Raw genomic sequence first — 13,911 nt, forward strand, 5'->3', positions numbered from 1 at the left:
CAATGTGAATAAGATTATATTCTTCAAAAAGAAACAAAATTTGCAAACAAATTGAATAGTTTATTTGTTTCAGATCTAATCACTTAATCTATTAAATAAAATATTAAATTTCCTTACAAATTACCATATCATTATCTCCATCTAATTATGGGTTATCATCAATAATGAAGAGAGTCCCAAACGACAAGGAAAAACTAAGATAAAACAAAACGTGAGAATCTAGCTTAATTCATGTACTATCTAATAACTTAATTATTAAATAAAATATTAAATTTCCTTACAAATTATCATAATTATCTCCATCTAATTATGGGTTATCATCAATAATGAAGAGAGTCCCAAACGACAGGGAAAAGTTAAGACAAAACAAAATGTGAAAATCTAAGTTAATTCATGCACCTTAATTTTAATGATTTCGATTTAAGATGTGATCTATATTACATTGCAGTTCAATTTTTTTTTGTCCTTTTTAATACGTTAAAGGTTATTAGTGTTACATGGTCTTGTTATCAAGTACTACTCTAAGTTGAAAAGTATGACTTTGCCTCAAGTTATGGTGCATATATTAATATGAAATAATTAATTCTTTTTTCCATTTGCACGTAGCTCATGATTGTTCTTTATATTAAAACAGGATTATCATGTTTTCATGTATTTGCCAAGGTTTTGAAAACCGTTCCGGTTATTAACCCGGTTTTTTGAGCGAACTTCGATTCAACCGGTCTAACCGGTTAAACCACTGGTTGAACCGGATTTTAATTATTTTTAAAAAATAAATAAATTTATATATACTAGTATATAAATAGTATATATATAATCAATTAGACATATATAAAATAATTAAATAAATATTAATTAAATTAAATATTTTATTAATTAAATTAATATGACATTAAATATTTATAATTCAAATATTAAAAATTAAAATTATATATAATTATATTAATGATAATATGCGATAAGTGAGAAAAGGTGGGACCCTTGAGAAATGATAGCCATTAACCATTGACAAAAACTTCATTTCATTTGCTTTCATCTTTCTCCGCTTTATTTCTCTATCCTCCCAGATCTATTTCATTTGCTTTCATCTTTCTCCATTTTATTTCTCTATCCTCCCAGATCTGATCTGGTTTTGGATAGAAGCAATTCGTTTCCAGTTTAAGGTAGGTTTTGGATAGAAGCAATTCGTTTCCAGGTTAAGGTAGGTCAAAACCTTTGCTCGCGGTCTAGACGAAGGAGCGGATCCAAAATAATCAGAAGAAAGAAAAGATAAAGAATGCTGTATAATCCCAGACCTTTCGAACCGGAAATTTCCGGTTCCGTTTTCCGGTAAAACCGTCCGGTCAGACCGGATTGTGGCCGGTTCGTAAGGTTAACGTATTGGAGTTAAAAACCGGACCGTTCCCTAAACCGTTTCGCGGTCGGACCGGTTGAACCGCCGGTCGGACCGCCGGTCGGACCGCGTATTTTAAAACATTGGTATTTGCTACATTTTCAACATCCATCAACATTTGATTTAGAATTTAGGTAACATGATACTTTCTCATAATTAATACCAACATATATAGGAAATTTTTATAGTGTAGATTTTGAGCTAATTGCTTGTTTAATTATGGGTTTTATCTTTAGTGTTCAAAACAATAATGCATCTCAAGGTCTAGATTTTTCTGCTAAGGTTTTGTGAAAAGGATAAGACTTCTTCTTTTAGAAAGTAATACAAGTTATGTTATCTTCTGAGTTTCAATTTAATATTCCATAATAAAGAAGAAGTTGAATTTAGTTTGATCATTAGATTTATAGAATATTATTATTATTGTTATACATATAATGTGGTAATAAGTATTTATTTAATTATAATCAACCTATTATTTTATAATTTTAATTAACTAGGGTTATAAATGTATATGTATCGAGTTAATTTCTTAATTTATTTTTTAAGAACGATGGGTTATATTTCTCATATGGGGTGCAATTAATTCTCGCGATTTCAGCACATAGCCCGCAAACATACTTAATCAGACGGTTGAACTTGTCGTATAACGAGCTCGAATCCAAGACCTTATAGAGACTGAAAATATCTACATCCTTGTTATTAGTACGATAAAAAATGGATTAATTTATTAAATTATCACGATGAAAAAAAACTGACAAAATTATCTTATCAACTGAAGTTGTCCATATAGAAGTTATAAATATTAAATACATACCAACCAAATGAATCGTGATAGGTATTGTACAATTTACACCATACCTTAATTATGTTTAGAGTTTTGAAATATCTTGCTAATTGAGAAATTTAATTTATTTTGATTAATTTTATATGATTCAAATTTAAAAATCAAAATTTATCTATTACTTTATATTAAATTAATTGAATATTATACACCATACCTTAATTATGTTTAGAGTTTTGAAATATCCTGCTAATTGATAAATTTAATTTATTTTTGATTAATTTTATATGATTCAAATTTAAAAATCAAAATTTATCTATTACTTTATATTAAATTAATTGAATATTATATAAATAAATATCACAATACAGTACTGGATCTCAAATATTTTTATTTTAGAATTAGAAAGTGTTTATATTTATATATATATATAGTTGATGATTATATATATTTTTAACTCATTCAATTAATTTAATTATGAACTAATTATATATGATAATTTAATTTTGTATTAATTATATAATTTAAAGTTAATAATATATAGTATTTTATATGGATAAAATTATATACACCGAGGGTTTTAACAGTAGACTCCCCGCCCGAAAAATATTATAAATTTAAATTGAGTAGAAAAGTTAGTAGTATTTTGATTCTCGACTAAAAACAATATGAATACAATAAATTAACCAAGCTCAAATACTTTATTGCTGTTAATTCAATATATTTATTTAATTAATTCAATGGAAATAACATAAAATGGTCTCAATTCATTTAATTTTTTTACTTATTTATTTTTCTAATTACATATATAACTTAAACTTGTTACAAAATTACCAATATATGCTTTTAATTTCCATACAATTCAAACAACCCAAATAATATTGAGATACATTAACAAATTAACCAGGATAATTCAAGCTGTCGGATAGGAAGCAATCATTGCTATTCCACAGAGCCCTTCTTTAGCCTCAATGAAACGTTCCATTCTAATGTAGCCTTCCTCTCCCCAACTGGTTCCCCACGAGTTCTTGATCAGCCAGTATTTGGTCCCATTATCGTCTACTCCATAGCCCACGGCTGTAACCGCGTGGTTCAGATCCGTTCCACACTCCCCTGTGTAGACACCGCTCGAATAGAACCTGAAGTTCGAGTTTCCAGCGTCCATTGCCACAGAGACCGGTTGTTTCGCCACCGCTTTCTGCAATGCCTTCTCGTCGTTGGTTGGAACATCTTCGTGGCCCGTTATGGTGGCTGCGGAAACCAAATTTAAGTTGTTGCAGGTTCCACTGGATTCTACATATGGGTAGTTTGATTCTGTAGTTAGACCGTCGTTATTCTGGATGAAGTCGAATGCGCTGTTCATGTAACCGCCACGACAACCTTTGTTTGGCCCGTTTACGTCGCAATCAATCAGCTCTTGCTCTGATAAGCTCATCAATTGTCCTGTTTTTATCATAGTGATTCCTTCCATTGCTGCCACAGCGCTGAATGCCCAACAACACCCTAAGGCAACAACACGACACAAGCTGGTTAAAAAACATTAGTAAATGATATAGTTTGCATCAAACAAGATATATCTTACCACAAGTTCCTTGGTTCTTGACTGGCGTGACAACGCCTTCATTTCTCCAATCCACTTTCGATGGTATAAACGAATTGTTTTTGTACTTGAACAAGGATTTCGACGTTACTTTGGATTCGAGACGTGTTCTGTACCCGTTTCTCGCCTTGAACTCTTCGTTAGTGAGGTCTGCAAACTGATTGACTCCGAGTTTGTAAGGCTTGTCCGCGGCTCTATTGAACGATTCGATATGGGCTATGTTTTCCTTGAATATGTTGAAACGCTCCTGCCTCTCAACATCATTCTCATAGACGCGGCCATACTGCCCCATCCACTCGTCGTGCTGTCTCGCTAGCAGGGAGGCTTCTTGGAATGATTTTCGGGACTCGGTTAGAGAGGAAATGGCAGCTAACACAAAGAGGAAAAACAGGCAAATGGTTTTGGAATCCATCTTTCTTAGAGAGTCTAATATGAAGATTGAAGAACTAGCTACTTGAGACTTGCTTATATAAGAAAACAAAATTTTCATGAATTTTCCTTGTATATATGATTAACTATTCATTAGTTTTTAGTAAATAATGAATAATTAATTATATATTAAATTATTAATTTATAGTACCATAATAAAAATTGTTTTTTTATATTTTATCTCCTTATTTATTTCTCAATATATAATATTTATATAATATAAATTTATATATATATATATAAATATTCCCAACTTGTAATTAAATATTTATAAAATTTTATATAATAAAAATATTTAAATTTTTAAATTTTTTCACTTTTTTATTTCTTTATATATATAAATATTATTATTAAAAAAATAACCTAATTAATAATAAAATTATAATTTTATATACATATATCTTTTTTCTCACATTTTTTTTATATATATATATATATATATATATATATATATATATATATATATATATATATATATATATATATATATATATATATATATATAACTTGTATAAATTAATCCATATTTTTATCTAATAAAAAAAATAAGATAAGTAAATTCTCACTCTTCATTATAAAATAAAATTAATATTATTAGTAACTTTGATCAATGAAATAGTTGCACCCTTCAAAAAAACAAATATATATTGTTAGTTAGTTTGTTAGATTCTCATATACAATATCTTCTTTATTGAAAAAATTGAAATCTTATTTAATTTTTTTTTATATTAATACTTTTAATATCTACATTTTCATAGTCTAATAATGCATTTTCATTTCATCTATGAGGATCATTTAATCAGGATTTAAATTAATGTTTTTCTTTTCTTAAATAGTCAAAGTTATTTTATTTTTTTTATCTTTAACTAAGAATAAATCAATTTAATAGTATTGAGAGGTGGTCGAGAATATGAGATTTCCTTGAGGTTGTTGTGATTACTCAGTCCTTTATATCTTATTTAAATTTTGGGTACTTCATTTTATTATATATTTATTATTTTTCCTTACATTTTGCAAAAATGCAAATGTTGTTCAGTCTGTCTACATTGAATTGAAGGACGTATTATCTGCATTGAATAAAATGACATATTTTCAAAAAAATTAAGTAACCAGATATTAGATTTTTAATTCACATTATCATTTTAAGGAGATTATTTTTTTTAAATAAATTAAAAGATATTAATTTATTATAATAATAATATATAAAATAATAATTTAAATTATATGATATTTTAATATTTTTGTTAATAAATTGAATAAGAGTGACAGAGAAGAAAAATTTGAGTAAATAATTAGAGAGAACGATGTGACATCATGTTATTAATCGAAAAAATGAAAAATATAACGAGAAAGTAAAGAAAAAAATAATTATTTTTTTAACCAGATTTCGCCCCACGGGTACTTTAATAATGTGATAGCATTTTTTATTTTATTTTTAACCGTTTTAAGTTTATGAACGAGTTACTCACAATCCGACCCAAGTATCCATTTATTCTCATATATTTATATTCAAGTTAACCACAGCTCTCGATTCGACAATCCGGACACTTTGAAAATTAAGCATTATTTTATATATATATTAGTTAGTTAAAAAGTTGACTTATATTATTAAAATGTCTCGCGTTGATCAAATTTGGTGTTGATTTTAAAATATAAAATTTTATTAGTCTAGTTGGTTAAAGCGTTGTACTTGTTTTGTTAGGATAACCACAACTCTGGATCCAACAATTCGAATAATTTAAAAATTAAGTATCATATTTTATATATATATATATATTTATATATATATAAATGTCAAAATATTGATTTATTATTTTTAAAATAAAATATTTCATACTAAAATAATCTATAGACTCATGTGACATACTTGTGCTATTTCAAATTTTGGTTTTAAGTTGTTCAGCTTATTGAGTTATTTAAAATAATTGAGAAAAAAATAATGTTGACATATAATTTTGAAGAATTAATGATTATTTTTAGTAAAAAAATTTAAAGAGTATATATATATATATATAAAAAAAATAAAAGAATGATAATTTAAAATAGATAGTATTTTAATATTTTGGTTAATTATTTGAGTAGTATGATGAATGAAAAGAGAGTGAAATGATGTTTAATTTTGTTTGAGTTATTTAAAAAACCTAAACCGAAAGTTCGTGAGTTATTTTTATAACTCAAACAAAATTAAACATCATTTCATTCACTTTTCAATCATATCATCACTCAATTTATTAACAAAAATATTAAAATATCTTTTATTTTAAATTATAATTTTTTTATTTTATTATATATATCCATACTTTCAAATTTTTTTTACTAAAAATAATAATTACTTTCTCAAAATTTATCAACAATATTTTTTTTCTCTTTAAATTATTCAAATAACCCTAAATTCGAACCAAGCCTAAGACTTTTTAGTCTCGAAATTAGACAGCAAATAAAAATCATTACAAATTTATTTATTTGTTTAAATTTACATAAACAAAAAAAAATAAAAGAAACAAAGAAGCAGTCAAATTTAATCACATAAATAACACGGAAATTAAATAATTAAATAAAGAACAGCCATAATAATAATAATAAAAAGTAAATGCTAGAGTTCTGGATGAAACAAAGAGGCAGTCAATTTGATCACATAAATAACACGGAAAATAAATAATTAAATAAAGAACATCAATAATAATAATAATAATAATAATAATAATTAAATGCCAGAGTTCTGGATGTGCTAGATACTTTATGAAATGAAAAATATAATTACTTCTTGATTTATTTGATTATTTAATGTTTAATATATTTAATTAACTTAATTATAAAAAAATATTATTAAATTTTTAATGTTATAATTATTTTTTTATATTTATAATAATTTTTTTAAAACCTTAATTCGTTATTTTTAAATATTTTAATTAATTAAAATTTGATAATTAAAAAAGTTGAATCTGAAAAAAAAAGGATAATAATAAAATAAAACGATTAACTAAGAAATAAGTAAAAGATATATTATATAAAGGTATAATATAATTTAGAGAAAAATAAATTTTTGTTTAGATAATTTAAATAATTCTAATCCAATTATAATGAATTCAAATTAATTCGTTAAATGCTTAATCTCAATTGACTAAGAGGTGACATACTTGTGACATTTCAAAATTTGGTTAGGAGATGAAATAAGAATTCCGGTGGAGAAATCATTTACAAGCAAATAAAAATTCTTAAAAATTTATTTATTCAAATTTATATAAACAGAAAAATTACAAGAAACCAAGAACCTCACATAAATAACACGGAAAGTAAATAAAGAACAAATGTAAAAACTAGAGTTCTGGACATGTGCTAAATAGTTATTAACGAAAAACAAGTATAATTTATTTAGTATTCTTGTACTACTGGACAAAGTTTAGTTAGTTGAAGAATAAAATGAAAAACCTCAAGATGGAATTTATTGTAAATTAATTAATCATTCATACGTTTTCTTAGAACAGCGACTTTTTCCGCATTGAAAACTTAACCAAAAATTCCTGTAATTAATTTATTATAAATATGTTGACCTAAATGATCATCTCGTAATGTATATCTTAATTCATTTTTCATATATATATATTTAAACAAACTAATAGCGTAATGTTTAACAATATTCTTAATTAAGACTATTTGATTTAAGAAGAAACATAACTATGAAAATCATAAAAGCCAACGAAGATAAAATAAAAAATAAAAATAATGCAAAAATCATAAAAGCCAACGAAGATAATAAAAAGATAAAAATAATGCAAAAATCATAAAAGCTAATAAATATAAATTAAAAAAACAAAAATAATGCAAAAATAAGATAAAAAATAATTTAATAATCATATAACTTTTCAACTTTTATATTTATCAAATTAAGCAAGTGGATGACAGCTAATTAAGTATATAATTTATAACAACCAAGGACGGCTGCTTATTAAATTAATGAATATTAGATTTATTAGGTCATTAATTACTTTTTAAGTTTAGTGGACTATTTTATAATCTTTCTTTCTGTATAGCTATTTTAAGTATCTTTATTGGCTTTCAGCAACAAGAAAATTTTATTGGATCCATCCAGATATACAAATAACATAAACTACAGTAGATAGTTACAATACAAATATTAATTCTCTAAATAGAAATGGTATTACTATTTTCTGCAGTTTTTAAAAAAAATATAAAGTTAGTTAATCAATTGATTTTTTTATCATAAATTACTAAAACTCTTCTACTGAATTCTATTAAAAAGCGGTATAACTTGTAATATTATTATGAATTAAAATTAACTTAGGATAAAACCAGAATTTTTATATAGTAATTTGACTTAATTGAATTTTTTTTTTTTTAAGTCTGAGATTGATTTTGTGTATTGATTAGAAAAGATTAACAAATCTATATATATATATATATAATTAATATGATGATTAATTTTTAAAGTGTCCAGATCGTTGGGTCGAAAGCTGTGGTTAATTTGGAGTAATTGGATACTTGAGTCGGATTGTGGGTTGACTCGCCCATAAACTTAAAACTGTTAAAAATAAAATTTAAAATGCTATAATATTTTTATCGTAATATTTTTTTACAGTTTTTTATATTATTACTCGTGCAAATACACGGAATACATGTTAGTTTATTTAAGAATATTTATTTTAAAAGCATAAATAAATCGTTTAAATGGAATCAAAATCGTTCAAGCCTTTCACTTTTATTTGATTAATAAGTTCAGCATCACTAAAACTAAAAAACCCAACTAACCAATTACTTAAAAACAAAGTTTAAATATCAAATATTAATAGAACAATTTGATGAGTTTTATCGTGCCACAACGCATATATGAATTAAATATAAGGTGGGAGCATCATAAACGTAAGATTTTTGTTAGCATGCCATCAATGATACAAATTATTATATATTGATTGATAGTAAGCAAACTAATATTTATCTTAACACTGATCCATAATGTTACGTTCAATTTTTTTATTTTATTTTTATATACTGAATTTTATAATTTATGATATTTTTCTATGTTCATATAATACAAATATATTTTATATACTAGATTGTATTATTGAATATTATGATATTATTATTTATTCATGTACATTTTAAATTTATAATAGGCTGAATTATTATTTGTTTTATTAAATATAGTTCGAATTTTAAATTGTATCATATGAGGCTTAAACTATTAAAATTTTAGTCACTTAAGACTTTTCTATAATAGACAAAACGCGTGTTATCTTATTTTGACGTATAATTTTTGTTTTTCTAATTAATTTGTCACGTTTTGAAATAAAATGATATATAGTGACGTTTTGGACGTATTTTTTAAAATTTAGTATTGTTTTTGAGATTTACACATTCTAACTTGTTAAAATTGATTTTGATGATTAGCTACAAAGATGTGTAATCTAAAGGAAGATATTAGAAATTTTAAATATAGATAAATTTTATATTTATTTTTCAAATAACTTCATAACATTGTGTTAAGCTTGAAACAATAACCGAGCTTTTCGAGTTCTTTAATTCAAGAAACGGGTTCTTGATAGTTGGGACCGATGGTGGAATTCAATACTCAAGCGCAACGGACATAGACTGAGAAAAGAATTCGAGGTTAAGGAGAGAAGAGCCGAATGTGAGAAGAGAAATACTACTAGAATACACCTAGTAGTCTAAGATAGGGGTCCAAGACCGAGAGAATAACTTAGAGTAACAAGTTTCACAAACCTCAATTCATAAGCCAAAAAGTGGGGTGAGCATTAGCATTTAAAGCGGCTGAATTACCCAAGAGTATTTGGTTACAAACTTGTTACAACAACTTTCAAAATAATAGAATTCGGTTTGAGAGAAATAAGAGAGAAAGGAAACAAAACAGAATTATTCAACAAAAAACATAAATTGGCCCATATGCACACTAGGGCCGAGAAACGGGTGCTGCAAATATTTTAGGACCGAGGTTTTGGTGAGCAGACCATAACCATTGTTTACTCTTTATCAATTTAGACTTATAGTTTGAATGCATTTAAAAGTGTATGAAAAATATATAATATAATTTTTTTTTTTTTTTTACAAATTAGATAAATTAACTAAGAAATGAAATTATTATGATAAAGTAAGAAAATAGACATTTATTTGTTTGTACAAAAATTTTAAATAGTTAAAATTTGGATAGTTAGAATCTTATACGACATAACATATTTAAAGCACGAGCATTGTCTAACAAAAAACAACATGTATATATTTTATTTAAAATAAACAAATAAAATAAATCTAAAGACATCAGCCCACCAAGGCAAGCCGCCAATGTAAGTCCGAGTCAAGAATATCGTTGTTTAAAATTTTAAATATGATAATTAATAATAATAATAATAATAATAATAATAATAATAAATAAAAGTGGTAAACGGGAAAGCGTGGTTAAAACAGATAATAATTAAGCAACTTCCCAGCAAACGGAGATTATTCCAATTGTCCAAACTGCCTTTTCTCTCTCTTCTTCCTAATTAAAAACAGTTTCACGTTCAAAGAATAATTGAAGAAAGTTGAGCGTTTCACAATTTCAAGCTTCCTCTCTTCTTCTTCTTCTTCAACAGACCTCTCTAATTCTCAGAATTACCAATCTCGCCGCCATATGATATGGCAGGACTCACGGCGGCGACGCTGTTCACCGTCCTCCTCATTTCCTTAGCACCGGCGCCGTCCGCCGCCGCACTCCAGACCTTCTCGGAAACCTACGGACCTTTCAACGATCTCGCTTACTACAACACAATATTTCAGGTCCAACAACCAGCTCTGATTCACAACGATGCTCTCCAAGTCACGCCAGATTCTCTTAACCCCGATGTATCACCAATCGATAACAAATCCGGCCGTGTTTTCCTCAAGAAACGTTTCAAACTATGGGAGGGAAGCGTTGATTCAGTAGCCGATAGAGTCGCATCATTCAATGTTTACTTCCGGATCAACATTTTCCGACCGCAGAATCTAACCGCAGGCGAAGGCCTGGCGTTCGTCATTGCGCCGGATTTCGAGATTCCGCTTAACAGCTCTGGAAAATACTTAGGTCTTACGAATTCCTCCACCGACGGTCAATCCAGCAATCAAATCGTGGCGGTTGAGCTTGACACTGTGAAACAGGATTTCGATCCGGACGATAATCACGTCGGACTTAACATCCATTCGGTACGATCTAAGGTAAACGCTTCACTAACTCCTCTCGGAATCGAACTCGCCCCTATCGGAGCCAAATTCTACGACATATGGATCCAATACGACGGCGTTAATAAATCCATCCAAGTGTTCATAGCACCGACTACTCAATTAGGTCCATCGCCGCCGCAACCGACGGTTCCCGTCCTTAAATCTCCACTCGAGCTGAGAGGAGTTGTGAATCAGAACTCGTATTTCGGATTCTCCGCGTCAACCGGTAGCACAGTACAACTTAACTGCGTCTTGAGATGGAATCTGACTGTGGAGCATTACGCTGAAGGAAACGGGGAACAACCTTTTATTAAGATCGTAATAGCAGTTGTAGTACCAACGCTGGTTCTGATTTTGATTGCTGCGGCGGTGGGATACTATGTCTACAAACGCCGCCGCGGAAAGAATAACTACTCTGACATATTGGGTGCCCTTAGGAGCCTTCCAGGGACGCCAAGGGAATTCGAGTTCAAGGATTTGAAAAAAGCAACGAATAATTTCGACGAGAAAAACAAACTAGGACAAGGAGGGTATGGAGTTGTATACAGAGGCACTTTCCAAAGCGAGAATCTAGAGGTAGCTGTGAAATGGTTTTCGAGAGGAAACATTCAAGGACAAGACGATTTCTTATCGGAACTAACGATCATTAACCGTCTCCGCCATAAACACCTGGTCCCTCTCCGAGGATGGTGTCACAAGAACGGGAAACTACTGTTGGTTTACGAATACATGGCCAATGGGTCCTTGGATATGCATCTGTTTAACGACGGTCCAGATAGAAAGCCTTTGAGTTGGACTCTACGATACAAGATAATCTCAGGCGTAGCATCGGCTTTACAATACCTCCACAACGAGTATGATCAAAAAGTGGTCCATCGCGACCTGAAGGCCAGCAATATAATGATAGACACCAATTTCAACGCCCGGTTAGGGGATTTCGGGCTTGCCCGTGCACTAGATGCAGAGAAGACCTCGTATGCAGAGGCGGAAGGGGTTCTGGGTACATTGGGTTACATTGCGCCAGAGTGTTTCCATACAGGCAAGGCTACACAACACTCTGATGTGTATGCTTTCGGGGCAGTCTTGCTTGAAGTGGTTTGCGGGATTAGACCAGGGAGTAAGACGGGTGGATACCAATTCCTGGTTGATTGGGTTTGGTCACTTTACCGAGAGGGGCGGCTTCTTGATGCAGTTGATGAAAGGTTGAAGAAGAAGAAGGATGGTGATGATGATTATGATAACGAAAACGTGGTTAATCCGGAGGAAGCGGAGAGGATTCTGCTGTTGGGATTGGCTTGTTCACATCCAACAGCTAGCGAACGGCCAAAGACACAAACAATCCCTCAAATGATATCCGGGTCTATGGCCCTGCCTAAGGTTGCTCCTTTCAGGCCATCTTTTGTATGGCCGTCATTACCGATGGGAATGGATGGTTTAAGTTTGAGTACAACAGCAACTGAAACAAAGTCATTCACCATGTCAGAATGGACTCCAAGATACTCCATACCAGATAGTAATGCTCCAGCAACTCCAGATGGTCACAGTTTCAACAACATTCTGTAGTTGTAATATTGTAAATTTTATTTGTTTATGGCGAGGTTAGTACAGAAAGTTTTTATAAGACTTCTGCCATTATGTGTTACTTTTTTTTTTTTTATTCATTGCTTGCTTGCTCACAGACATCTGATCTAGGGTACCTAATTAAGGTAAACTAAACATGAAAGATGCAATAAGAGATTGTAATATTTATAACTAAAACTACAAAACATGTTGCCTTTGGAAAATCAATCTCTACTGAAACTTTTTGTAATAGGAATTGGTGGTGGTAGATACATTGACACATCTTTGTCCATGCCAAAGGTCAACTCTCAAAACATGTGCGAAAATGTATTTAATGATCATTTGACTTTTGAAATGGTAAAATATTTATGGATATTTTGAATTAACAAGATATATGTTGATAGACACCTTCCTCTCCTAATGAAGGAAACTACATTTCATCAATCCACTCAACTCAAACAAACAATAAATAAAATCCACTCTTAAACAGGGAAGACCCAAATAAGTATGCACATCTTATCTTTGTCCATGTCAAAAGTCAAATCTCAAAACATGTACTAAAATGTATTTAATGATCATATTTGACTTTTGGAATTGTAAAATATTAACTCAAATTTGGTATAATGGATAACTGATATTTTGAATTAATAGACACCTTCCACACCTAATGAATCATCAATCCACTCAACTCAAAAATCTTAGAATCCACTCTAAAACAGGGAAGACTATAAGTATGAACAGCATTTAGGTCCAAAATTAAAAAACGTGGACGGCAGGATTCGAACCTGCGCGGGCAAAGCCCACATGATTTCTAGTCATGCCCGATAACCACTCCGGCACGTCCACAACTGATGAGTAAGTTTATTTAAATTCTAATTATTTCTTAAAAATACTTCCAGGGAACAAAATGAATAGTTATTTTTGTTTTGTTTAAGA

At 29.2% G+C, this 13,911-nt stretch overlaps 2 protein-coding genes and 1 non-coding gene across 3 annotated transcripts; 1 reads left to right on the forward strand and 2 right to left on the reverse strand.

Annotated features, from left to right (window-relative positions):
• Positions 1–3,087: 3,087 nt before the first annotated feature.
• LOC124916202 (senescence-specific cysteine protease SAG39-like) lies at positions 3,088–4,186 on the reverse strand. Its single transcript, XM_047456933.1, has 2 exons — positions 3,757–4,186; positions 3,088–3,677 (listed from the first exon to the last, which is right to left on the reverse strand). The coding sequence occupies exons 1-2, from the start codon at positions 4,184–4,186 to the stop codon at positions 3,088–3,090; spliced, it is 1,020 nt and encodes a 339-aa protein (XP_047312889.1).
• A 6,509-nt stretch (positions 4,187–10,695) lies between these two features.
• On the forward strand, positions 10,696–13,095 carry LOC124916608 (probable L-type lectin-domain containing receptor kinase S.5). Its single transcript, XM_047457347.1, has one exon. The coding sequence runs from the start codon at positions 10,852–10,854 to the stop codon at positions 12,976–12,978; it is 2,127 nt and encodes a 708-aa protein (XP_047313303.1). The 5' UTR covers positions 10,696–10,851; the 3' UTR covers positions 12,979–13,095.
• Positions 13,096–13,739: 644 nt separating this feature from the next.
• On the reverse strand, positions 13,740–13,821 carry TRNAS-AGA. Its single transcript has one exon. It is a non-coding gene; the product is annotated as a tRNA-Ser (tRNA).
• Positions 13,822–13,911: the final 90 nt, after the last annotated feature.

Source organism: Impatiens glandulifera, chromosome 9 (genome assembly GCF_907164915.1).
Source record: "Impatiens glandulifera chromosome 9, dImpGla2.1, whole genome shotgun sequence".
Classification (NCBI taxonomy): Eukaryota; Viridiplantae; Streptophyta; class Magnoliopsida; order Ericales; family Balsaminaceae; genus Impatiens; species Impatiens glandulifera.